Raw genomic sequence first — 23858 nt, 5'->3', positions numbered from 1 at the left:
TCTACATGTAACGACCCAGGGAAAAGCGCTAGCCACATCTGCGCTATCACCCCAAAAGGACTAGTCAATTTGGAGTTAACGACCGAGGGAAAGGCGCTACCCACATCTGCTCTATCAGCCCAAAAAGACTAGTCAATTTGGAGTTTTCCCTAGAATTCATTATAAAGCACAGTTTCACCTAGTAACTAGGCAATGTGGGACTTAGCACCCATGACTATTTTTATAAACCACACACTCTATGTAGGCATCTTCTCATCTTTCCAATATGGGACCGGGGTATTACAAACTTCCCCTCTTAAATTCCTGACGTCCTCGTCAGGGCCACGTCATGCAGTGCTTTAATACCACATGGCCTGGCGTTACTAAGTGGCTCTGATACCATTTGTAATGGCCCAGGAAAAAGCGCTAGCCACATCTGCGCTATCACTCCAAAAGGACTAGTCAATTTGGAGTTTTTCCTAGAATTCATTATAAAGCCCAGTTTCACCTAGTAATTAGGCAATGTGGGACTTAGCACCCATGATTATCTTTATAAACCACACACTCTATGTGGGTTTCTTCTCATCTTCCCAATATGGGACCGGGGTATTACAAAAATTGTGATGTCTCACATCGCCTGGGTATGGAGATGAGGATATGCTTAAATGTATACTACATCCTTAATGACAACAACGCGTTTTAAAGCCATGATGGTCTTGATCCCATCAGAACTCTGCAGTTAAGCGTCCTTCTGCTGGAGTAGTACCAGGATGGGTGACCTCCTAGGAAGTCTGGTTTTGGGGAATCAAAAGCGGACAATATTGTGTGTCATTGAGATGTGGTATTAGATATGGTATCAGAGCCATCGCCCAGCCTGAGATGGGGGGAGCGTGCACAAGCCCATGAAGGTCGCTAGCAGGCACTCGTTGGGACGGACATCAAGAATGGGCTAATCCCATGAGGGTCGCCAGCGGGGATGCTGGGTCCTAAGAGAGGGTGATTGTGACGTATCACATCGCCTGAGTATGGAGATGAGGATATGCTTAAATATATACTACATCCTTAATGACAACAACGCGTTTTAAAGCCGTGATGGTCTTGATCCCATCAGAACTCTGCAGTTAAACGTGCTTCTGCTAGAGTACCAGGATGGGTGACCTCCTGGGAAGTCTGGTTTGGGGGAACCAAAAGCGGACAATATTGTGTGTCATTGAGGTGGGGTGTTACACGGTAGTTCTCATATCCGGATCTTTTCAAGCTCGATCTATCGCCCTCCATTCCTCCATAACTCCAACGTGCCACACCATTGTGATCACCGGCCTCCTAGCATTCCACCAATGTCGCCTTGTTCTCATTCTGATCACCACGCATTGATGCGTGGTCCCATGCGCCTGCACGTGCGTCTCATGCACTGCCGCATGAGTCGCATGACCTCCAAGTTGCTAATAGAAGCTCTTTCACTAGTCTCCCTCCGCCTCATCCTCTATTGAAGTTGCTGGTCAATGGGCTTTTTTCTGTTATTTTTATTTTCCCAGTATTTTTCATTTTCTCTTCTTTTGCAGCTTTATCTTTATTTTGCTGCTTTTTTGTTTGTGGGTTATTGTCTCTTAGATCATTGGCGTTTTATTTTTACAGTTGAGACTTTTATAACTGGATTTGTGTTGATACGTCTCTATTCTTCAGTCCTTGCATCAATCTATATATGAAAGTGCATCTTCCGCTTTTAACTCCTTTCAGTGTTACTGCTATTTTCAAGTTGGGGTTCATATAGTTTTGCATTAATCTGTGACCAATTTGCTTATGTAACTACCTTGAACGGCTCCTTGAGAGGATTAGGTCACTTGTTTGACAAATTTCTTACCTTTTGTATGTATTTATGCACTGTTGTGTTTCATTTTGGGATTGTTGTTGGGAAACTCACCCCCTTTTCGGTTTTAGGATTGTCCACTCTCTCTTCATTTTGAATCAGGAGTTGGAATGATCATTCCTTGTACCCATTTTCCATATTCAATTAGAAAAAAAAGAAAAGAAAAAAAAGAAAGTACAATATGTTTCAACGCATTGCGTGTAGTGTAATACACCGGTCCCATATTGGGAAGATAAGAAGAAGCCCACATAAAGTGTGTGGTTTATAAAAATAGTCATGGGTGCTAAGTCCCACATTGCCTAGTTACTAGGTGAAACTGTACTTTATAATGAATTCGAGGGAAAACTCCAAATTGACTAGTCCTTTTGGGGTGATAGCGCAGATGTGGCTAACGCTTTTTCCTGGGTCGTTACAAGTGGTATCAGAGCCACCTAGTAACACCAGGCCATGTGGTATTAGAGCACTGCATGACGTGACGCCATGTGGTATTAGAGCACTGCATGACGTGACCCTGACGAGGACGTCAGGAATTTAAGAGGGGGAGTTTGTAACATCCCGGTCCCATATTGGGAAGATGAGAAGAAGCTCACGTAGAGTAGGTAGTTTATAAAGATAGTCATGGGTGCTAAGTCCCACATTGCCTAATTACTAGGTGAAACTGGGCTTTATAATGAATTCTAGGGAAAACTCCAAATTGACTAGTCCTTTTGGAGTGATAGTGCAGATGTGGCTAGCGCTTTTTCTTGGGCCATTATAAATGGTATCAGAGCAACCTAGTAACGCCAGGCCATGTGGTATTAAAGCACTGCATGACGTGGCCCTGACGAGGACGTCAGGAATTTAAGAGGGGGAGTTTGTAATACCCCGGTCCCATATTGGGAAAATAAGAAGAAGTCCACATAGAGTGTGTGGTTTATAAAAATAGACATGGTTGCTTGCTAAGTCCCACATTGCCTAGTTACTAGGTGAAACTGTGCTTTATAATGAATTCTAGGGAAAACTCCAAATTGACTAGTCTTTTTGGGATGATAGCGCAGATGTGACTAGCGCTTTTTCCTAGGCCATTACAATTGGTATCAAAGCCATTGTCCAGCCTGAGATGGGGGGAGTATGCACAAGCCCATGAAGGTCGCTAGCGGGCGCTCGCTCAGGCGGACACCAAGAATGGGCTAATCCCATGAGGGTCGCCAGCGAGGACGCTGGGTTCTAAGAGGGGGTGATTGTGACGTCCCACATCGCCTGGGTATGGAGATGATGATGTGCTTAAATGTATACTACACCCTTAATGACAACAACGCGTTTTAAAGCCGTGATGGTCATAATCCCATCAGAACTCCGCAGTTAAGCGTGCTTCTGCTGGAGTAGTATCAGGATGGGTGACATCCTGGGAAGTATAGTTCGAGGGGAGTCAAAAGCGGGCAATATTGTGTCATTAGGGTGTAGTATACATTTAAGCACATCCTTATCTCCATACCCAGGCGATGTGGGACGTCACATACCGTAAGCGGGACAAAGAGGTACGAGGAAGGAGGAAGAATGTCAGTGCAGCTGCTTTGTGGCAAAAAAACATAACTAAAAAAAAGAAGACCATAAACATATTGTACTCAATTTGGTCATTTTCGTGATTCATTAACTTTTAAAAGTGATAAGATAAGAATAGGTACCTAATTTAAATAAGAATTGTGAATCAGACCTACTAAACATAACTCTAAAAATAAAATAAAAAGCCAATGACCCCTTTTTACTTTACATCATTTTAATTATATATTTGTATAACAGTCTACTAAATAACATTTCTATAATTATAAACTACTCAAACGAAAACCCATGTAAATACTCTCTTCAAATTTACTCGAGATGTACTTTTTGAGTTGCATTTAGGTTTCATAAGCCTTCAACAATGTGGTTTGACTTGTTTCAATAATTCAAAGATAAAAAAGGACTTTTGCTTCGGATCCAAGCATTCTAATTTCGTGCAAAAGATAAATAGTATTATCCAACTTGGGGTAGTTCAGTGTCAATAGAGCACTACACGTGCACGCCATGTTAAAGGTCAACGTGGCAGTTCAGGCTCTTTATAATTCATTAAGAATAAAAAAAAAAGGAAAAAATACATTTATTTAGGCCATGACTTGTAGTTTGAATGGTTGGCTGTGAATACTTGGCCTCTAAGCAAACCTTGATAATGCCGCTTCAGCTTCTCGTTTCTTCTGATTTTCTCCCTCCGCATCTGGCTTCTTTGAAACGTCCAAATTTAATGCTTATTCAACAAAAAGAAAAAAGAAAAAACCTTTTGGGTATTCATTGTCAATCCAAATATTTGAAAAATTCAATGCAAAAGTATGGTGGAACATTAATCATATTAAAGTCTTGGTTCCTTCTTTGCCAATAATTTGTCGGTCCACCGCTTTAAATAATTCATGCAATTTCATAGTGATGCAATTTTGTATGGATTTGATACCTTTGGATCATATCGTATCATATCATCTCTCTCTCACACACAGAAAACACATAATCTTAGGCTCTTAGCCCATTAAGTTTTATTTTTTTATTTTTTTTATCATGTTAATATTAATTATTATAGGATAAGAAAGGGACACAAATTTATTGGTTTGAAAAAATTTCCTCTAACTTAATCTAATAAGTGCCAAGTGTCATCTCTCACATGGTTTTTTTTTTTTTAAGAGTCATTTATTATTATTCTACTAATTTATAAACTTAAATATTAATTTTAAGAAACTCAAATATGTTGAATGACACTTGTCACTTTTTTTTTTTTTTTTTTTAATTCAAAGAATAGGCCGGGAAAACTAATTATGGCTATCCTACTTCGGCGTGACCATAATAGCACTTACTCGCTAGGAGCCGCACAGAAGAGGCCTAGACGATGAAAGCCGCATGCATTCCCTCAAATTCGACTGAGTTATATAGCCTAATTCAGTCCTACCAGGGCATGGGAATTCAATGTGACTGATACTAGATTCTCCATTGCAAAAATTAAAACCCATGTCCTGAACACTTGAAAATTTTCTTAGGCCATTGAACCACCACCCTTGATGGTAATAACACTTGTCACTTATTAGAATAGGTTGAAGGAAATCCCGAGTTATAGTATAAGAAGGATGACACCATTGTTAAATTCATCATCAACATCACTCATTACAATTCTAACCAAACTTTACAGGGTGTAGGCGACAAGTTCAATTATTGTCTTCCCAAGAAGTTTTCTTGATTTGATTTTCTAAATAAAAAAAAAAAAAGGAAAAAACTATACTTAATTTTTTCAAACTCTAGCTCAATTTCTAATGTCTTTTTAAACTTTTGAAAGTTGTAATGTCCCTCGTAAATTACCAATTTCTTTCACTAAACCCTGAGAAATAGGCTATATGCAATATTACACTTGACCCAAAATAACAATAATACATCTTCAAATAAAAAATTAAAAAAGAAAGGAAAAAAAGCAGACCATGGCTAGTAGTTGGTCACCTCCATGGCCGGCTATGTTTTTTTTTGGTCCAAATTAACAGAAAATTTAATAGTAAGGGTTAAGTGTAGTTTGTGGTGGGACATTACAACTTTTTAATGCTAAGGAAGACATTATATATTAAGTAGTAATTTAAAGAGAATAAATATACTTTTATAAAAAAAATTATAAAGAAAATAGATTAAGAACATATCAAATTAGATTCTTGAGAACTAAGCTTTAAATGTTAAAAGTCTAAAGACCATTACTATTGTCCCTCATATTACATGGAAGAGAAACCCGACGGCCCTCACCATTCACCAATAAAGTAATTTTGCAAACCGCATTTAGCAACGAATTTTGAGAAGAGAAAGTGAGAAAAAATTGATTAATATATATATAAAGTAAAAAAAAAAAAACTGTTGTTTAATGTAAAGAAATAAAGTTGACTTAAAAAAGAAAAAAGAAAAAAGAAAAAAATGGTTTCCAGACAAATTACAATGAGCCGTGGGTGCTAGAACGTCCACAAAGTAAATCGATGAGTACATCATAGTGTCGGGAAGTCGGTCCATAGGTGATAGGACCACCGTTGAGGTGGCACCGCCTCAACTTCAAATATCAGAAGGAGCCTATAATATTATAATAATTCTTCCAATAATCTTACCCATCACTTTTATTTTTATTTTTATTTTCTCAATATTGATATAATATTTTAAAATTACGATTAAATTTATAAAAAAAATTAGCCAACAGCATTACTTTAATTCTTTGTACCCTTCTTTACTTAATTGTAATAAATATTCTTGGGAATAATTAATCTCTACAAATCAACCAATTATTAGAAGTTGTTTTTCTCGGGGTACGAGACAGAGAGAGAGGGGTTGTTCTCGTGATAATCGGACGGCTGAGCAAATCAACGAATAAAACAGAAAAGGAAAAGGAGGAGTGACGTGGGAGCCTCACCACCGTCGCTTAGTCCTACCGCACCACAGATTGATTAAATAAAAGACCGTTCACATTGCTGGCGATGCTTTCTTTTGGTTGATATCATGGAATCATTGTCATCGTCCATTTCCCTCTAACTTCTTTCTCATTCCAATTCACAATTCACAGCGCGAGTGAGCGAATTCCTCGGTGTTTCAGACAAAAGGAGGGAAACTCCGATTCCGCCGGAACCTAACCACTGGATTTTGTTTTCTTGTGTGGATTTGTAATGGAAATTGTCTAAATCATAATCTAAATCCGCCCGAGCCTTCCGCTTTTTGGTTTTCCCGCTATTGCTGTGTCTCTTTTTCGTTTCTTCTGGAGCTCCTTTTGTGCTTCTCTCTCTTTGTCTCTGCACCGATCTGATTCATCCGAAGCGGTGAAAAGAGATTGGAAAACGAACTCTGGTAGCTCAATTCAATCTCTTTTTGAATAATTTTTTTCTTAGCTCTGCGTTTTTATGTATATTCTAGTGATTTTAATGATTAATTTTTATTTACTTTTTTGCTTGTTTGTTTAATTTTCCCTGTCGGATTCAGATTTACAATTACTAGAAGAAATGGTGAGGAATCCGAAAAGAGTTGTTGCGGAGGTCGCTGATTCCAATCTGGTAATCTCAAAACTGCACTGAACCTTGATGTTTAAATATAATTTTCGGAGCCTCTTTTTATAGTTGATGGAATATATCGTTGAAAAAGTAAACTTTGTTTTGGCGTGTTGGTAACCCCCGTTTTTGTAGGATATAAGAAGCTTGTGTTACGAAAGTTTCGCTTTTCTTTTTCTTTTTTTTTTTTTTTTTGGTGCTTCTTCCTGTAAACAAGTATTTTTGGAAATCGTATTTGGGGTTGAACCAAAATCGGGCTCACTTTCTGGATCAAATAACTTTTGGAGTAAATAGGAGATGCATGATAAGCTTAATTTACAAGTTTCAGGGTGTGGTATTTGATCACATAGGTGATGTCTGTATTAAATATTATTGAATTCTTTGAGATTTGCTTTCCTATGGATGTTATTTTTTCGATAATGGTGTCTCTCTTTTGCATTACAACTGATTTGTGAACTTGGGTACATAAATTCAGGCTCCTTCAAAAGATATGAGCCCGCAATCCGATGCAACATCATGTATATCATCTGCAGGAGATGCCATGGGCAGTGTCAAAGGGAGCGAAGTTGACCAAGATTCCCTTACTACTGATCAAGGCATGTCTTATTCGACAAGCGGCTATTATGGATACTACTATCCAGGTTAGCTGTGGCTGATAATATGAACTTCACTATTTTAGTATTGTCTTTTTATTGATTGTGTATTTATGTTTTCACGTCTTACAATAGCATGTTCACAGGTTATGAAGGTTCCTATGGAGAGTTGGACAACCAAGCCTATTATGTTGGCGGTGATGGAACGGAACTTCAGTATCCTGTGAGTATCTCAATCTGTGACCTGATTTCTGGCAATTAATGCTCAAGTCTGGAATTTAGCTTGCTACTAATATCATGCGTATTCGATTTGACATTTCATGACAAGTTGAACTTACATTCGCTTTTGCTTCATTTAGGTCATGCAAACAGATAATGGATCTTTTGTCTACATCATGCCGGGATTTCAGCCCAGTTACTCTCCATACTTGCCGGTAACTACAATTGGTGTTGATGGACAATACGTTGATCAGCAGGCATATCCTTCAAGCCCCATTTTTCAACCATCCATGGCTTCCCCTGGATATTATCCCACTACTCTTCCTTATGGGGAGTTGGCACCATCACCCTACGCATGGGATCCATCCCTCCTTGTTGGAGATGGATCTTTTGGAAATAGCTATGCTGGAGTTCCAGAATTTCTGGGCCCTAAACCTAATTTATCTTCTCCAAGTCATGGCCATGCTCCTCATTCTAAATCCTTTTCTGGCTTTAGCAATCCACTGGATATTAGTAACACCCTGTCACCATTGGATGTCGCATCTGGTCATGGCATGCACAAACCGCTAAAACTAGTGAACAAGGTATTCTGGTTCTTTGTGCTCTGTAGTGTTATATACTTTCCTCCTGTGGCAATGTTAATGAATTTTGAAATGATTTTTAGGCCGTTCCTCATGGCTCATCTTTCCAGTCAGATATGCTCGCTAAAGGTTATTTACCCAGTTCAAAGTTCTCAGCGCACAACCAAAGGAAGGGTGGATTGCTTTATTCAAACAGTCCAGTTAATTTAAAAGCAAGTGGAAGGGGTTGGGGCGGCACAGAGAAGCTGAAATCCAGAAGCAAGGTCAATGGTGTCAGTGATATTAGTTTGCTTAATGAGCAGAACCAGGGTCCTAGAACAGCCAATGCAAAAAGTGTGTTGATGTCTGGAGGTAATGCGGCTGGATCCCTGGAAACTGATGGGAATGGAAATGGTAACAGCATAACCTCTCTAATCAGGATGGATCAATATAACCTTCCTGACTTTTCCACCAAATACGATCGTGCATTTTTCTTTGTTATCAAATCTTACAGTGAAGATGATATTCATAAGAGCATCAAGTACAACGTGTGGGCCAGTACTCCTAATGGAAATAAGAGGTTGGACAGTGCATATCAAGATGCACAAGAGACTATGGTGGAGAAAGGCAGCAAGTGTCCTGTGTTTCTTCTCTTTTCGGTATGCTCTAGAGTTCAATAATGATTCCAATGCAGAAGTTTCCACTTGGCATGCCTTTTGTTCCCCCAAAAATAGTAACTAATGTCTCGGTTTTTTGTTTGTTTTTGTTCAGGTTAATGCAAGTGGTCAGTTTTGTGGAGTAGCAGAGATGATTGGCCGAGTTGATTTTAATAAGAACATGGATTTCTGGCAGCAAGATAAGTGGAATGGTTATTTCCCTGTCAAGTGGCATATTATAAAAGATGTTCCAAACGTGCATTTGCGGCATATAATACTTGAGAATAATGACAACAAGCCTGTTACCAATAGTCGAGACACGCAGGAGGTGTGCATAACTAATTAGTTGCTTAGTATTTAGGTTTTCAATGAATTTTTGGGTGCCATTCTTGCCATGCTTAATGTTTGCCCATCTTTCATTTGCAGGTGAGATTTTCTCTGGGTATTGAAATTTTGAATATTTTTAAGAACCATGCGTCCAAGACATCCATATTGGATGATTTCGATTTTTATGAAAGCCGCCAGAAGGTGATGCAAGAGAAGAGGACAAGGCAATTTGCACCACATTATAATCTGGAGGTTTTGCCTTCTTCCCTAATTCCCACCTTATGCTTTGTTCTTTCTAACAAGTAATCTGGTTTCTCACTTTTCTGATCTTATTCAAGCTTTTCAGTGAGTGCGTGTAATGTGGGGTGGCCATGTTGGGTTAATTGGAGGTGGAGGGTTAGGAATCATATGTCCTGTCAGGACCATGGCTAATGGGTGCTGTTATTTATCTTAATATTCTGAAAATGATTCTCTTTGTTTACAAAATGATTAAAGAATAAAGAAGGGTTCCTCATACAAGTAGGCATAGTGCAGGATGTTGTGCCAATGAAATTTTGCCGATTAGTAAATTTATTCTGTTCTATACAATGGGAGCCTTTGCGGGGGGTTCTGTATATTACTTGTACTCGAGTCCACACATGCCTGTCTATATTGATCTTTGTTTTTAATATTTAATTCCTTGTTGTTTACTTATAAAAATAAAAATAAAAATTCTTTGTTTATTTATTTGGCAGCAGAAGATAGAAGAATTAACCACCAGTTTTAAGTCGGTAGATCTGTCTGCTGTGAAGAGCATTGAGCAACCTGAGGTCGGAGACAAAGTGAAGATATGAAGGGAACTTGGACCTGATGGTCTTGCCCAAGAAAAAAACAAAAACAGAAACAGAAACAAAGCGGTGTCTTGGAAGCTGTTGAAATGGGTCCGATAGCTGCTGATATCGATCATCGATGCCACCTGAATGGAAATAAGAGTCTCAGAAAAAGGGGGAGATTTTTTTTTAGAAGATTTTCAGTGATCCCTTACAAGGAAAGGGCTGATCCTTTCAAAATTGAGATGGTGGCTTAGCTTCCAACGAGCTGTTTGTATACCATATCAGAAACTTTAATCGCCCCATTGATTGACATGGCTATGGGGTGTCATGAAATCTTTTCTACTTTTTTTTTTTTTTTTAACTCTTTCCGTATTCAGATGCCCTCTCGCGGGCTAGATGGCTAGTGCTATCCACGTATGTAGGAATATTGTAGAAGTGGCTTTTTTTCTTAAAAAAAAAAAAAAAAAAGGAAAAAAAAAAAGGGAAGGAATATTTAAAAGAATGAAAGCTTGGTCTTTGGGTTCTCATTAGGGTTTGTTGGATTTTGGGCAAGGCAGAATGAAGTGGGGCTTTTATTTTTATTTTTTATATTTTCAACAAAGTATATGATTGGGTTGCTGTGTTGGGTACAACATGGAAATTTCCATTTTTAATGCTGAACTTGATTTCCTGTTTATGAAAACTTCCCAAATCGTTTTTGGAAACTGAACCCAAAACTTACACTTACATTCTATTATAATAATATGGCAGTCAATTCGTTCCTGAACCAAACTCTTGTTTAAAAAATAAAAGTAAAATCTAAGGGCTAATGGATACTACTACATCATTTATATATGATGACGATGTAATATATAGTATTGCTTTTTTATAATATGCATCTCAATAGTGTTGTCATTTAGCCGAACTGAGCTTGAACCGTTCAAACTCGACTCGTTGAAAATTTATATGGGCTTGAGCTTGAAATCCTGTGTTCAAACTCAATTCATTCAAACTTGGAAGGAATTTGTAGAAGAAACCAGCTTTTTTTTTTTCTAATATAGAAGAAACCAGCTTGAGTTCAGGTTGAGCTCATTTTTTTGTTTTTTTTTGTTTTTAAGTAATCTTAGCGTAAAACAAAACCATAATATATGCATCCAACCGAATTTTTCTCAAAACAACCCATCTTCTTCCTTTTCAATTAACTTTAACAAACTTCATTTTTGAAAGTAATAAAAAACATGTATTTTCAAAACGCAATAAAATAATAATAATAAAAAAAAAAAAAAATTAACAATATAGACAGAACTTAAGAGGATCCAGCTTGTGTGCTGTAGTTTTAACTAAGCACATATGCTGTTAAAATATTGAAAGGCTCAGATTTAACTTAGTAATTGAACGGCTCAGATCTGTTCTAGAGTTATAATTCATTAAACTCTCTTTCATCTATGCCTTTTTCTCCTTCGTAAAACCTCTCTCTCTTCCATCCATCATAACTCACGAGAGAGCATCCTCATCTTCATTCAAAGATTTGAAAAGAATGACATCCAAAGGCATGAACAGTAGCAAGTGAAAGAGCTTTTGCATAAGATAAATCCATGGCCTTGCCATTTGAGCAAGTTGATGACAAGATTACGAATAAGAAAGGCAATGATCTCAATGCAAATCGAAAGGCAGACGCACGGAGAGAGAGAGAGAGAGAGATAAAGGCATAAAGATTGAATGATGAAGGCAAGAGCTTGGTCCAAGACTGTGAGAATCACAAAATTTCGAACATTTTTCTACAAAATTCCATACCCATCTGGTGGTTCTTTTGCAAAATTCAATCCTTTCTTGCTTCATTTTCTCTGGACTTTGCTGGGAAGGAAAATGATGGATGGAAGAGAGAGAGAGAGATTTTACAAAGGAGAAAAGGAAGGAGAAGAGCCATAGATGAAAGAGAGTTTAATAAATTAGAACTCTGAAATAGATCTGAGCCATTCAATTATTTAGTTAAATCTAAGCCCTTCAATTTTTTAACAGCATACTAACTACAACACACAAGCCGAATTCGTGAGGGTGAGCATGAGCGGATTGGATCCTCGATAATACCCATGAAATTGCCCATCAATTTTTTTTTTTTTTTTTTTTTTCAATCATGGCCATCCATTCTCATCCAACAGCTAGAAATCTACCACATGTCCCACTTAATATAAAATAATAAAATATTATTTCAATTTTAAAAATAAATATAAAATAAAATAATTAAAAATTTAAAAAAACATGGGATGGTTCGGCCACCCCATTTTCCCCTAGGGGGTGGCCGGCCACCTCAACTTAGCCTAGGGGGTGGTGTTGGCCACCACCAAAGGCCAGTTGGGGGTGGCCGAACCACCCCCTAGAGCCCTAGCAGGTGGCTTCGGCCACTCTCAACCGGTCTTTGGGGTTGGTCGGAGCCATCCCCTAGGGCCCCAGGGGGTGGATCGGCCACCCCCTAGGCCAAACCCATAAATCAAGTTTGGCCCTAGGGGGTGGCCGAACCACCCCCATGAGGCCCTAGAGGGTGGCTTTGACCACCCCCAACCGGCCTTTAGGGGTGCCGAACCACCCCCTGGGGGCATGGGGGTGGCTCCGGCCACCCCCAACCGGCCTTTGGCCACCCCCTAGGCTGAGCTGGGATGGCTGGCCACCCCCTAGGGGAAAATGGGGTGGCCGAACCACCCCATGTTTTTTAATAATTTTTTAAAAATTTTAAAATTTTATATTTATTTTTAAAATTTAAATAATATTTTATTATTTTATATTAAGTGGACACGTGGCAGATTTCTAGTTGTTGGATGAGAATGGATGGCCATGATTTTAAAAAAAAAAAAATTTGATGGGCAATTTCATGGGTATTGCCAGGGATCCCATTCCGAGCGTGAGCATGATCCATAGCTCCACTATGATATTCACTCGTACTCAAAATCAAGAAGCTTGAATATAAAAGCAAGGAAAAGCAACAACTTCCAGCTAATTGTTGAGTGACAAAGTCGATAGAAAGAAAAGTAGAAGAGATATAATAGCATTTCACATAGCTTAAAACCAATAAAGAGTATATGAAATTTCACCAAATCCAATAGCATTTTGTTGTGAGTTTTAAAAATACTCGCAAATGCACGAGTTGTTTGCAATATAGATTATGCAAGTGTGACGTCGAATCCGCAAGAAATTGTGTCGTGAAAGTTAATTTTTATCTAAACCAATTATATTTTAACCAAGTTCCAAAGATGGGTGATTTTTCTTGCAAAATAATAAACTAAATGAAAATGATTTTTAATCAAATGATAAAAGATTAAGGTTTTAGAATTCACCTCACCGAATTAAAATGACACACTCTTATGTTTTGTTCATACATCTGAAGAACGATAACCTATGCATGTTCTATGTTTCATGAAAAGTAATCTATTGAAACATTCAACGAATCCATCCATTGTACAAATCACAATGAATACCCAATTTAAATCAAATCATTCAATGTATCCATTTAATTTACGAATCACAATGGATATCCAATTTAAATTAAATGATTCGATGTATCTGTCGGATGTAACACATCGAATATCCAATATTTACACAAGTAATAATCAAACTATCAATCAACAAAATTTCATCCACTAATTGAATTGAAATAGAATATCAATTGAATTAAACGACGGAAATGTATGAACATTACATGAAAGTATGAACATAAATCAATGGTGATGCTTCATCTTCAACCTTAGTTGAAGGTTTTAGCCTCTCATGATTACAAAAAGCATAGTAAAATGAATTGAAATAACAAACTTACAAAGAGAATCAAGTTCAAAGCTAAACAAATGTCAAAAAGTCAAAAACTATAGTGAACGGCACCCCCTTGGTGCGTTTTTTCTCGAAAAATATGTTATTTATAACCGTAATTTAGGGTTTGGGCGTTACTGAGAGTTTTCCCCATCCGGATAGGCTTGTTGGCCGTCGGGACAGGCACTGCATTCCTTGGTGGCTTTCTCCCAAAAACTGGTATTTCTCGCATTAATTCCAAGCTTTTCCCTTATCAACCTTCAAAACCCTAAAAACACAAAACTAACACAAAACTTCATATTATAATACGGCTAAAGGATTAACAAATGTAAATTAAGGGGCCCAAATATGCAATATTTGGCACTTATCAAATACTCCCAAACTTACATTTTGTTAGTCGCTTAGCAAAACAAAATGAAAAACAACATGAAAGCATGAAACATAAATCTGTTGTCAATGGAGAGATGATTGCATTTAGCATATGCAACAAGCCTTTTAAACCTTAGGCATCCCTAGTGGATGAGTGAAGTCTCGTGAGGGTTTAATAACAATGATGCCCACAAACATTTTTTAGCATTATATTATTGACAAGAATAAGTTTCAACACAAACAAATGGTTCTTACTCATGAGCATGCTTAACAAGATAAACACCGCAATCATATCATCAAGACATCTAAAATCAATTCACTCATAAATGGACATTTGAGACAACACATGCTCCAATAAGTGCAAAGTGAGACTAACATAAAATCGCGAGGCTTCAATTTACTCAAAACTTGTGTACCTCAAAATTCATAGGAATTCTATCAGATGAAAATAACCAAGGCTTAAGTTAAGATATGCATTTTTTTTTTTTTTTTTTTTTGTAGGCTGTGCAATGTTCGGCTCCTTTAAGCTTTCTAATTGACCTATGTAACGAGGGTTGTGCCAGTGACTCCCAAACCAGATGGTTTTAGGGCATTATATGTAAAAACATCCTAAGGGCTTAATGACTCAAGTCAAAAAGGTTACGAAGCCGCACTAGCCATACAATCAACCAACTTGAATTTCACATCTTTTTACGCGAACACTCAATGCTTAATGAGGCAAGAGGTCTGGTTACTCAATGAGAAACTCAAGCTGGATTTTTATTTTATTTTATTTTCAAGCCAAGGTTATTTATCAACAATTCATCCTACAAATCTCAAGATACATACTATTCAATTCAAATCTCATACCTCACAAACTCTATGCTAATAGTGCTTGTGATGATCAACTCAAAATATGTGAAGTCTCTCTAAGCCAAAAATGAGTCAAAGGACTCAGATTCTAATGACATGATGTGTTCAAGATGTTAAACAAGCCAATGAAATGCAAACCACAGTTATAGTGTAACTCATGCATAATCAACAACATAGCAATTTTTTTTTTCTTGAAAAAAAACAAAAAAAACGTACAAACAACAAAACATAACAATAAATGGAGAGTAATGTCTTTCCCACCCCCAAACTAAAATGACACATTGTCCCCAATGTGGCCAGAAATACAATACCGAATGGAAAGAAAACCTCAGGCATAACGTTAGAGAACGTCCCCCAAACTTGAATGTAAGACACTTGTCTAGAAAAACATAACAAAAAAAAAAAAAAAAAAAACAAACAAACAAACAAAATCAAATGACAAGAAATAAAAAGAACAAGGGTTGCCCCACAAGCGCTATGTTTACAATCTTCAACCAGACTCTCCATAGCAGGTGACGATCACTTCGGATAACTAAGATCCTCCAACAATGTTGTCTCAATCTCTAGACTCTTCAATTCTAAGAATGGTTTCATCCTTTGTCCATTTACCTTGAATGTGTTGCCATTCTTTGGATTCTAAATCTCAATGGCTCCATGAGTAAAAACGGATCGAATGATGAATGGGCCGGTCCAATGAGATTTTAGCTTGCCTGGGAACATATGCAGACGTGAATTGTAAAGGACTTTCCAACCAGGTTCAAAGAATCGTCTCAAAATGCTCTGGTCATGAGCTTTCTTCATTTGAGCCTTGTACAACCTTGCACAATCATATGCATCATTTCGTAGCTCCTCTAATTCATTGAGTTGGAGCTTTCTTTAAGAGCCGGCCTTGGTAAGATTGAAATTTAACTGCTTGATGGCCCAATATGCTCTATGCTCCAACTCCATTGGATGGTGACATGCCAATCGGGGTCTTGAATGTTGTATGGTATGCCCACAACGCATCATTCAATTATAGAGACCAATCTTTTCTATTGGGATTCACAATCTTCTCCAAAATGTGCTTGATCTCTCGATTTGAAATTTCCACTTTTCCACTCGTATGTGAGTGATATGAGGTGGCAACCTTATGTGTGATGAAATACTTCTTCATCAACTGCTCAAAAATCTTGTTGCAAAAATCCTTGCCTTTGTCACTTATGATAGCTCGAGGGGTACCAAAATAAGCAAAGACATTATCCTTCAAAAATTGGACCACTACTCTATGGTCATTGGTCTTGCATGCAAGAGCTTCCACCCATTTGGACACATAGTCCACAGTAACGAGAATGTAGAGGCAGTCAAAGGAGTTTGGGAAAGGTCCCATAAAATCAATGCCCCACACATCAAAAATGTCCACAATCAAGATAGAATTGAGGGGCCTCATATTCCGTCTAGAAATACTCCCTAGCTTCTGGCAAAGCTCACAAGAGGTGAAATATGTATGAACATCTCGAAAAAGGGTAGGTCAATAAAATCCACATTGCAAAATCTTTGCAATGGTCTTTCGAGCACTGAAATGGCCTCCACAGGCATGATCATAACAAATAGATGACATTGCATTGGTCATGCTCAAGAATACACCTCCTAATGATCTGATCGGGACAATACTGGAACAGATATGGATCGTCCCAGAAAAAGTACTTCACCATGGCCAAAAACTTAGACTTATCTTGTAGCCCCCAATGTAAAGGCATTTGGCCAGTTTACAAGATAGTTCACTATATCAGCAAACTATGGTGCAGAATTGTGAGCAATGTGCATCAATTGCTCATCAGGGAAGGTCTCAGAAATGGGGATGGCATCCTTAGTGAAATCCACTATCAACCTAGACAAATGATCTACCACCACATTTTCGGAACCCTTCTTATCTCGAATCTCTATGTTGAACTCTTGTAACTGCAAAATCCACCGGATGAGACGAGATTTAGCATCTTTTTTGGAGAAAAGATACTTCAATGCTCCATGATCCGAGTTGATAATGACTTTAGATCCTAGCAAGTAGGATTTGAACTTGTCCAAAGCAAAAATGACTGCCATAAACTCTTTCTCAATGGTAGAGTAATTGAGTTGTGCATCGTTTAGTGTCCTGCTAACATAGTAGATGACATGGGGGAGTTTATCAACATGCTGCCCTAAAACAGCTCTAACTGCATAATCTGAAGCGTCACACATGATCTCAAATGGCACACTCCAGTTGGGTGGCTGAATAATGGGTGTGGACGTCAGAATTTTCTTCAAAGCCCCGGATACTTGCTTACAATACTCATCAAATATAAATGGGGTCTCTTTTACCAACAACTTACACAGGGGCCTGGCGATCTTGCTGAATATCCTGGATGAATCACCTCAAGAATCCCGCATGGCCCAGAAAAGAACAAATTTCCTTCACTGTATGTGGGGGTGAAAGGTTGGAAATCAAATCCACCTTCGCTTTGACAATCTCAATCCCACAATGAGAAATGACATGCCCCAATACAATCCCCTGCTTTACCATAAAATGACATTTTTCCCAATTGAGCGCAAGGTTCTTTACTTTGCACCACACTAAGACAAGAGTGAGGCGGTGCAGACACTCCTCGAAAGATGACGTAAAGACTGAGAAATCGTCCATGAAAATCTCAAGGAAACGTTCAACCATGTTAGAGAAAATACTAATCATGCACCGCTACAAAGTGGTGGGTGCATTGTGATAAGTGTCAAATGTTGCATATTTGAACCCCTTTATTTACTTTAGTTAATCCTTTAGCTGTGTCGTTATTTAATATTTTGTGTTAGTTTTGCGTTTTTAGTGTTTTGTAGGTCATTAAAGAAAAACTACAACTTTAAAGGGAAAAATGCAAAGTTTGGAAGAAAGCATACTTTGAGAAGACCTAGATGATATGGTTAAGTTTAACCAAATCCAAGAAAAAGGTTAAATCATATTAAATTGGATAAAAGATCAGATTGGATAAGATTTCAGATCGGATTCAAATTCAGATTATGTACATGTCTCAGTATTTTGATCATAACTTTCCGCTCAAATATCGGATTGAGGTTATTCAAGCAGCATTGGAAAGCTAACGCAAAATTCTAGAATTCGTTTTGAAATAAGATTTTCCTAATTCGGAAGGTTACTATGCCAAAATCGCCCCACAAGTAAATGACACAAATCTGGATGAATTCTATTCCGATTTCAGACTTCTATTTTGATTTGGAGACAGACCTTCGAATTATCTACGTTTAATAGGGCTTCTAGGACTTCCCTAAGCCTATAAATAGACTTCTTTGCATTCAAGAAAAGATATACAAGTCCAGAGGCAAAATTCTACAGCTTTTCTCTTTAGTTTAGTTTTTCTTTAGGTTTAGGTTTAGATTTTATTTTTATGTGGAGCTAAATTCCCAACTAAGGTTGGGGATGAAGCCTCACCGATGAAGAACAACATCACTTTTATGTAAGTTTTTATTATTCCGATTTTATTGGGTTTTATATTTCAATTGTGTTACTTCTAATCAATTGTGTGGAATGATTCTTGGATATCTCTTGTGATTCAAGGATACATGTGATGATTTGAAATAATTTCATATAATTGATTGCTTGGCTTTTAACTCATAAAAATTGGATATCCCTTGTAATTTTTTCTATGGATACATCTGGTGTTTCAATTGAATTTGGATTCCTTTTGTGATTTGGTCAATGAATTGATACATGGGATGATTTTGATTAATTCTTTGAAGCATAGTAAAACATATCTATGATTTAATTTGTGAGAACTTCGGATTAATATGGATGAACATAAAGTATGTTGTTATGATTTGGTGAGTGTGAATTCCTAAACCTTAGTACCTTTATCCTTAGATTTACTTAGTTTATTTAGTTTATGTTTAGTCTTTTAATTTTAAAAAACCCAATTTTAAAACCATTTTTGAAACTAGATTAGGATTTAATTAGTTTAGAAATAAATTGCTCTTTCAAAAATACAATTCCGTGTGGGTTCGACCTCGCACTTGCAATCCATTAAACTACAATCGATTCGTGCATTTGCGAGCTAAATAAATTTGCACAACACATTGCATAACCCAAAAGGCATACGACGATAGGCAAACGTCCCTAAAGGACAAGTGAATGTAGTCTTCTCCTAATCTTCGGGGTCCAAAGGGACCTAGTTATAACCAAAATAACCATCCAAAAAGCAATAGTACTCATGCCCAGCTAAGCGCTCCACCATCTGATCAATGGATGGGAGTGGAAAATGGTCCTTCCTCGAAGTGGCATTCAGCTTGCAGTAGTCTATGCATACTCTCCATCTTGACTGAATATGAGTTGGGACCAACTCGTTATCCTTGTTCTTCACTACTGTCAATCCAGCCCACTTATGCACAACGTGAATCGGGCTCACCCACTTGCTATCAGAAATTGGATATATGATACCTGCATCCCACAACTTAATCACTTCTGCTCTCACAACTTCTTGCATAGTTGGGTTTAGCCTCCTTTGTGGCTCCCTCGATGGCTTGGCATTCTCCTCCAGATGTATCTTCTGCATTACCACTGAGGGGCTGATTCCTTTGATATCGTCTATGGTCCATCCAATAGCTTTCTTAGGTTTTCTCAAAACGTCTAATAACTTCTCTTCTTGAGAACCAACCAAATCTGAAGCTATAATCACAGGCAACGAATCTGCTAGACCGAGGAACTTATACTTAAAGGGTGTCCGGTAAGGGCTTAAGTTCCTTCTTTGGGTGCTCTGGTACTGTTGTCTCCCCATTCTCACTGCTCATCACTGGAGCAGACTCCAAAATTGCATTAGCTTGTTCAATTAGCTTATCTAGGTCCAAATTATCTCCAAATTGAGCAAAGCATGCTTCCATGGGGTCTTCGATGCTTGACTCACTAACATTCTCCTCGATAATCTCCTCTATCAAGCATACATTTCTCACCTCATCATATTCCAGTGGCTACTTGCTGATATCAAAGATATTCATCTCCAATGTCATATTTCTGAAAGAAATCTTCATCACCCTCGTCCTACAATTGATCAGGGCGTTAGCCGTAGCTAAGAATGGTCGCCCTAAAATCACCGGTATTTGAATCCCAACATTCTGAACCGGTTCTGTGTCTAGCACAATGAAATCCATAGGGAAATAGAACTTGTCCACCTTGATTAATACGTCCTCATTTATTCCCCTTGGAATCTTCATCGACCTGTCAGCCAATTGGAGTGTCATAGATGTGGGCTTCAATTCCCCTAACTCCAATTGTAAGTATACTGAATAGGGCAGAAGATTCACACTTGCTCCAAGGTCCAATAAAGCCTTTTCAATCCGGCTGACTCCTATCATGCAAGAAATGGTGGGACACCCAGGGTCCTTATACCTGATGGGCAGCTTGCATTGAAGGATTGAGATGACCTGCTCAGTCAGAAACACCTTCTTCAGGACATTCGTCCTTATCTTGACAGTAGTCAAGTTCTTGAAGAACTTGGCATATGACAGCGCTTGCTAGATGGCATCCAAAAATGGGATGTTGATTTGGACTTGCTTGAACACCTTCAAAATGTCCTCAAATGTCCCCCTTTCTTAGGAGCCTGTAGTCTTTCTGGGCAGGGTACTTTGGGAACAAACATCCTTGGGGGATCCTCAACAATGGGTATAACTCCAGAAGGCTCAGCATCTCTCCCCTCATTGTTGTTACTATCTTGCCCTTGTAGCATATTGGGGTTCTCTTTTGGCAGAACTACTTGATTGTCCACTTGTCTCCCTGACCTAAGTGTGACAATGGATTGCCCATGTTCCTGCCCATGTGCAGGATTGGAGGAATTTCCAACCATAAATTGTCCTTTAGGGTTGGGCAAGGGCTGGCTCGGGAACTTTCCCTTTTCTCTCTCACCCAAGTGATTTGCTATCTATCCGATTTGATTCTGCATCTTAGCAATTGCTTGGGCGTTGACCATGGTGGCATTCTTAACCTCATTTATGGCCCGGCTCCTCCAAAAAGGTCTGCCTTAGAAGAAGTGAGTCCTGCCTTAGAAGAAGCACATGCCAGCTTAGAAGAAATAATATCAGCTTCTCTTAGCCAAATGGAGGAAAGAAATCGATCATTTGAAAGGAGGGAGAGCTCTCGCATGCAATCATTTGAAAGGATGGAGGCTCATCTCAAGCAAATATCAGATATCCTCAAAGAAGAAGAATGTTAAGGTCAGTTGATGGCAAATCCTAATGGACTATATATGGAGGAAGAGTGCACCGACTATCATGAGTAAGCTGTCACATTGAGGAGTGAAGAGGTGGTTGAAAATCAAGTGGAAGAGGGGAAGGAGGAGCAAACCGAAGTTCCACAGGAGTCACATCAGGAAAAAGAAGAGAGCACTGAAATTTCTTCAACATTGGCTCTTATTCCTGAAACACCAAAAGGTCAGGAGAGAAGTCTATTAGAGCTACCATATGAGCAAATTAAGGACATCAAGATAGAGAAGCTCCCTGAGTTTTCTTCCTACTTTATTCCAGTTCATGATTCCCCACCGGATGAGAAATTGTTTGAGAAAACTCAAAGTAGTCCTCCCAGATCTATAAACACTCAGAAGCATCTTGCAACAGAAAAGATTCATTCCCTTTGGTGTAGGAGAAGGAAAGATTGGTGCTTCAAGTTTAAAGTACTACAGTCTGGCTGAAGAGGTTAAACTTAGCGCTCATGGGAGGCACCCCATAGCATATGCTTTTTATTTTTGTTTGTTTGTTTTATTTTGATTTTATTCTATTTTATTGTGTGTGTTTTATTTTATTTTATTTTGTTTCTGTTTTCATTTGTTACTTTAGTGTTTTGCAGAGACAAGTGTGCTTCAATTCAAAGTTTGGGGGTGTGCTATGAGCCACACTATTCCAAACAGTTCGTCCATCTCCCAGGTAAATTCTTTCCATGTTATAGACACATTGGGGATAATGTATAATTTAAGTTTGGGGGTATGGGAACACTTTACTTTACACACAATCTGTCCCAGTTTCATGTTGTTTGCTTTGTTGTTTTGTTGTTAAAAAAAAAAAAAAAAAGAAATATTTATGCATATTCATGTTTACCTTAAAATTTTGGTTGATCTGAAAAAATTGTGGTTTGATTTCATTGGTGAGCATAAAATTTTGAACACATGATCTAATAATTGAGTTTTTAAGTTTGGTTACTTGCTTATGACAGTTGAGAATTCACATGTTTGATCTGATCTTACATAAGCACATTGGCACATAATTTGTGGGGTATGACATGACGTCTGATGTGTGTCTATGTCTTGGGTGAAACTGGATGATTTATTAGATGGATACTTTGGCATATATACTTATGTGATAAAAAGAAAAAGAAAAAAAAAATATGATCATTGATAAGCTTTTTACTAAGTAACTGGACCTCTTGCCTCAAAGCATTGAGTGTTCACGTCAAAAGGTGAAGAATTTTGATTTGATTAATGTCATGGTTAGTTTGGTTTCGTAGCCTTTTTGACTCGAGTTAGTACGTCCTTAGGGGTGTTTTACACCTTGTTATGCCAAATACATACCTAAATTAATAGGCAAATACTTAGTACGTTTTACTTGCAAGTGCACAAGATCAAACGATAGTATAGCAGGCAAATACAAGATCATTCCCACAAGGATTGGTAAATTATGTTTAGAAGTAATTTCCTATTTAATTAATAGATAAAACTCAATTGTCATAATTTAGTCAAAATAAAGAAATAAAATAAAAGATAAACTAAAACTAAAATGGATTAGGGTTTTGATATCCACCACTAATCAGACTAATTAAGATAACAATATGCCAATGCGCCAATTATACCGGTATATCTAATGTTTGTCAACCTAAGGGCATGGGTGTCTACTCCTTAAACTATTGATTTTCCTAAGCAACGAATTAGGCATGAGTGTCCACTCTAATTCTTTTCTTTTTTAAAGGATTTAGCATGGGTGTCTACTAAGTTGTTTTTAAGAAAGCATAAATTTGTGGAAATCGACAAACACACGAGGCCTAGGGCATAGGTGTTTACTCCCGGTTCTCCATGTTGATTAACCCAAGAATCCGGCAAGGATATCTTTTGTTACTTTTATTAAACCTAGGACTCAGTCATCCAAATTGATTTAACTAACTAGTCATACAACATACATATGTTGGCCAGACAAACATATATGAGGAATATAAAATAACAGGTATTAATCAAGTTAAATACACCAAAATATAATTGTAGCAAAGGCGTCAATATTGCAATCTTAAAAGGACATGATTAGGGCTTCAATCTAGCCCTAATTAAAAATATAAACTACATAATGAAAATAAACGGTGGAAGAGAAGAAAACCCAAACTCCTTTTGATGTAGCCTTCAGTTCCTATTCAGAGCTTGTGCCTCTTTTCTCCACACTTATTCCTAGAGGCTAAGCGGTCTATTTATAAGCTTTAGAAGTCCTTGTTACATTAGTAAACCTAGGAAATTCGTAGGGTTTTACTCCTATTACAAGTGGGAGTTGGAAGACCCTAATATGGAAATACTAGCAGTCTGGCCACACTCTTGATGTGTCTCCTGCGCATGGGTGTGATCGATCGCAACCCGTGTGCGCTCGATCGCACGTCTGTGATCGAGCCTCTTCTACTGTACGCTCGATTGCACATGACCGATTTGCTACTTGTCTTCTCTGGTAGTGCGCTCAATCGCAGGGAACCTGCGATCGATCGCACTATCAGGCGCTCCAACTTTTCCCAATTTCTCTCTTTAAGCCCAAATCTTCAAGATTTACTTCATTTTC

The 23858-nt window shown here is 38.0% G+C and overlaps 1 protein-coding gene and 1 pseudogene across 3 annotated transcripts; one reads left to right on the top strand and one right to left on the bottom strand.

The window, feature by feature from the left end:
• Nucleotides 1–6363: 6363 nt before the first annotated feature.
• Nucleotides 6364–10667, top strand: ECT8 (evolutionarily conserved C-terminal region 8). Of its 3 annotated transcripts, none has more exons than XM_059598200.2 (9): nucleotides 6364–6700; nucleotides 6833–6903; nucleotides 7373–7538; nucleotides 7637–7713; nucleotides 7850–8293; nucleotides 8374–8928; nucleotides 9041–9253; nucleotides 9352–9504; nucleotides 9987–10667. In XM_059598200.2, the coding sequence occupies exons 2-9, from the start codon at nucleotides 6853–6855 to the stop codon at nucleotides 10083–10085; spliced, it is 1758 nt and encodes a 585-aa protein (XP_059454183.1). In that variant the 5' UTR covers nucleotides 6364–6700; nucleotides 6833–6852; the 3' UTR covers nucleotides 10086–10667. The 3 variants fall into 3 exon arrangements, with proteins under 3 accessions (XP_059454183.1, XP_059454184.1, XP_059454185.1); XM_059598201.2 differs by having other exon boundaries at nucleotides 9990–10666; XM_059598202.2 differs by lacking the exons at nucleotides 6364–6700; nucleotides 6833–6903 and having other exon boundaries at nucleotides 7448–7538; nucleotides 7626–7713; nucleotides 9987–10665.
• A 5404-nt stretch (nucleotides 10668–16071) lies between these two features.
• Nucleotides 16072–20908, bottom strand: LOC132185206 (uncharacterized; annotated as a pseudogene).
• Between the last annotated feature and the right edge of the window lie 2950 nt (nucleotides 20909–23858).

Source organism: Corylus avellana, chromosome 7 (genome assembly GCF_965113065.1).
Source record: "Corylus avellana chromosome 7, dhCorAvel1.hap1.2, whole genome shotgun sequence".
NCBI classification, from domain to species: domain Eukaryota; kingdom Viridiplantae; phylum Streptophyta; class Magnoliopsida; order Fagales; family Betulaceae; genus Corylus; species Corylus avellana.
Note: the sequence above shows the minus strand (reverse complement) of the source record. Positions and strands in the feature narration are given on the sequence as shown.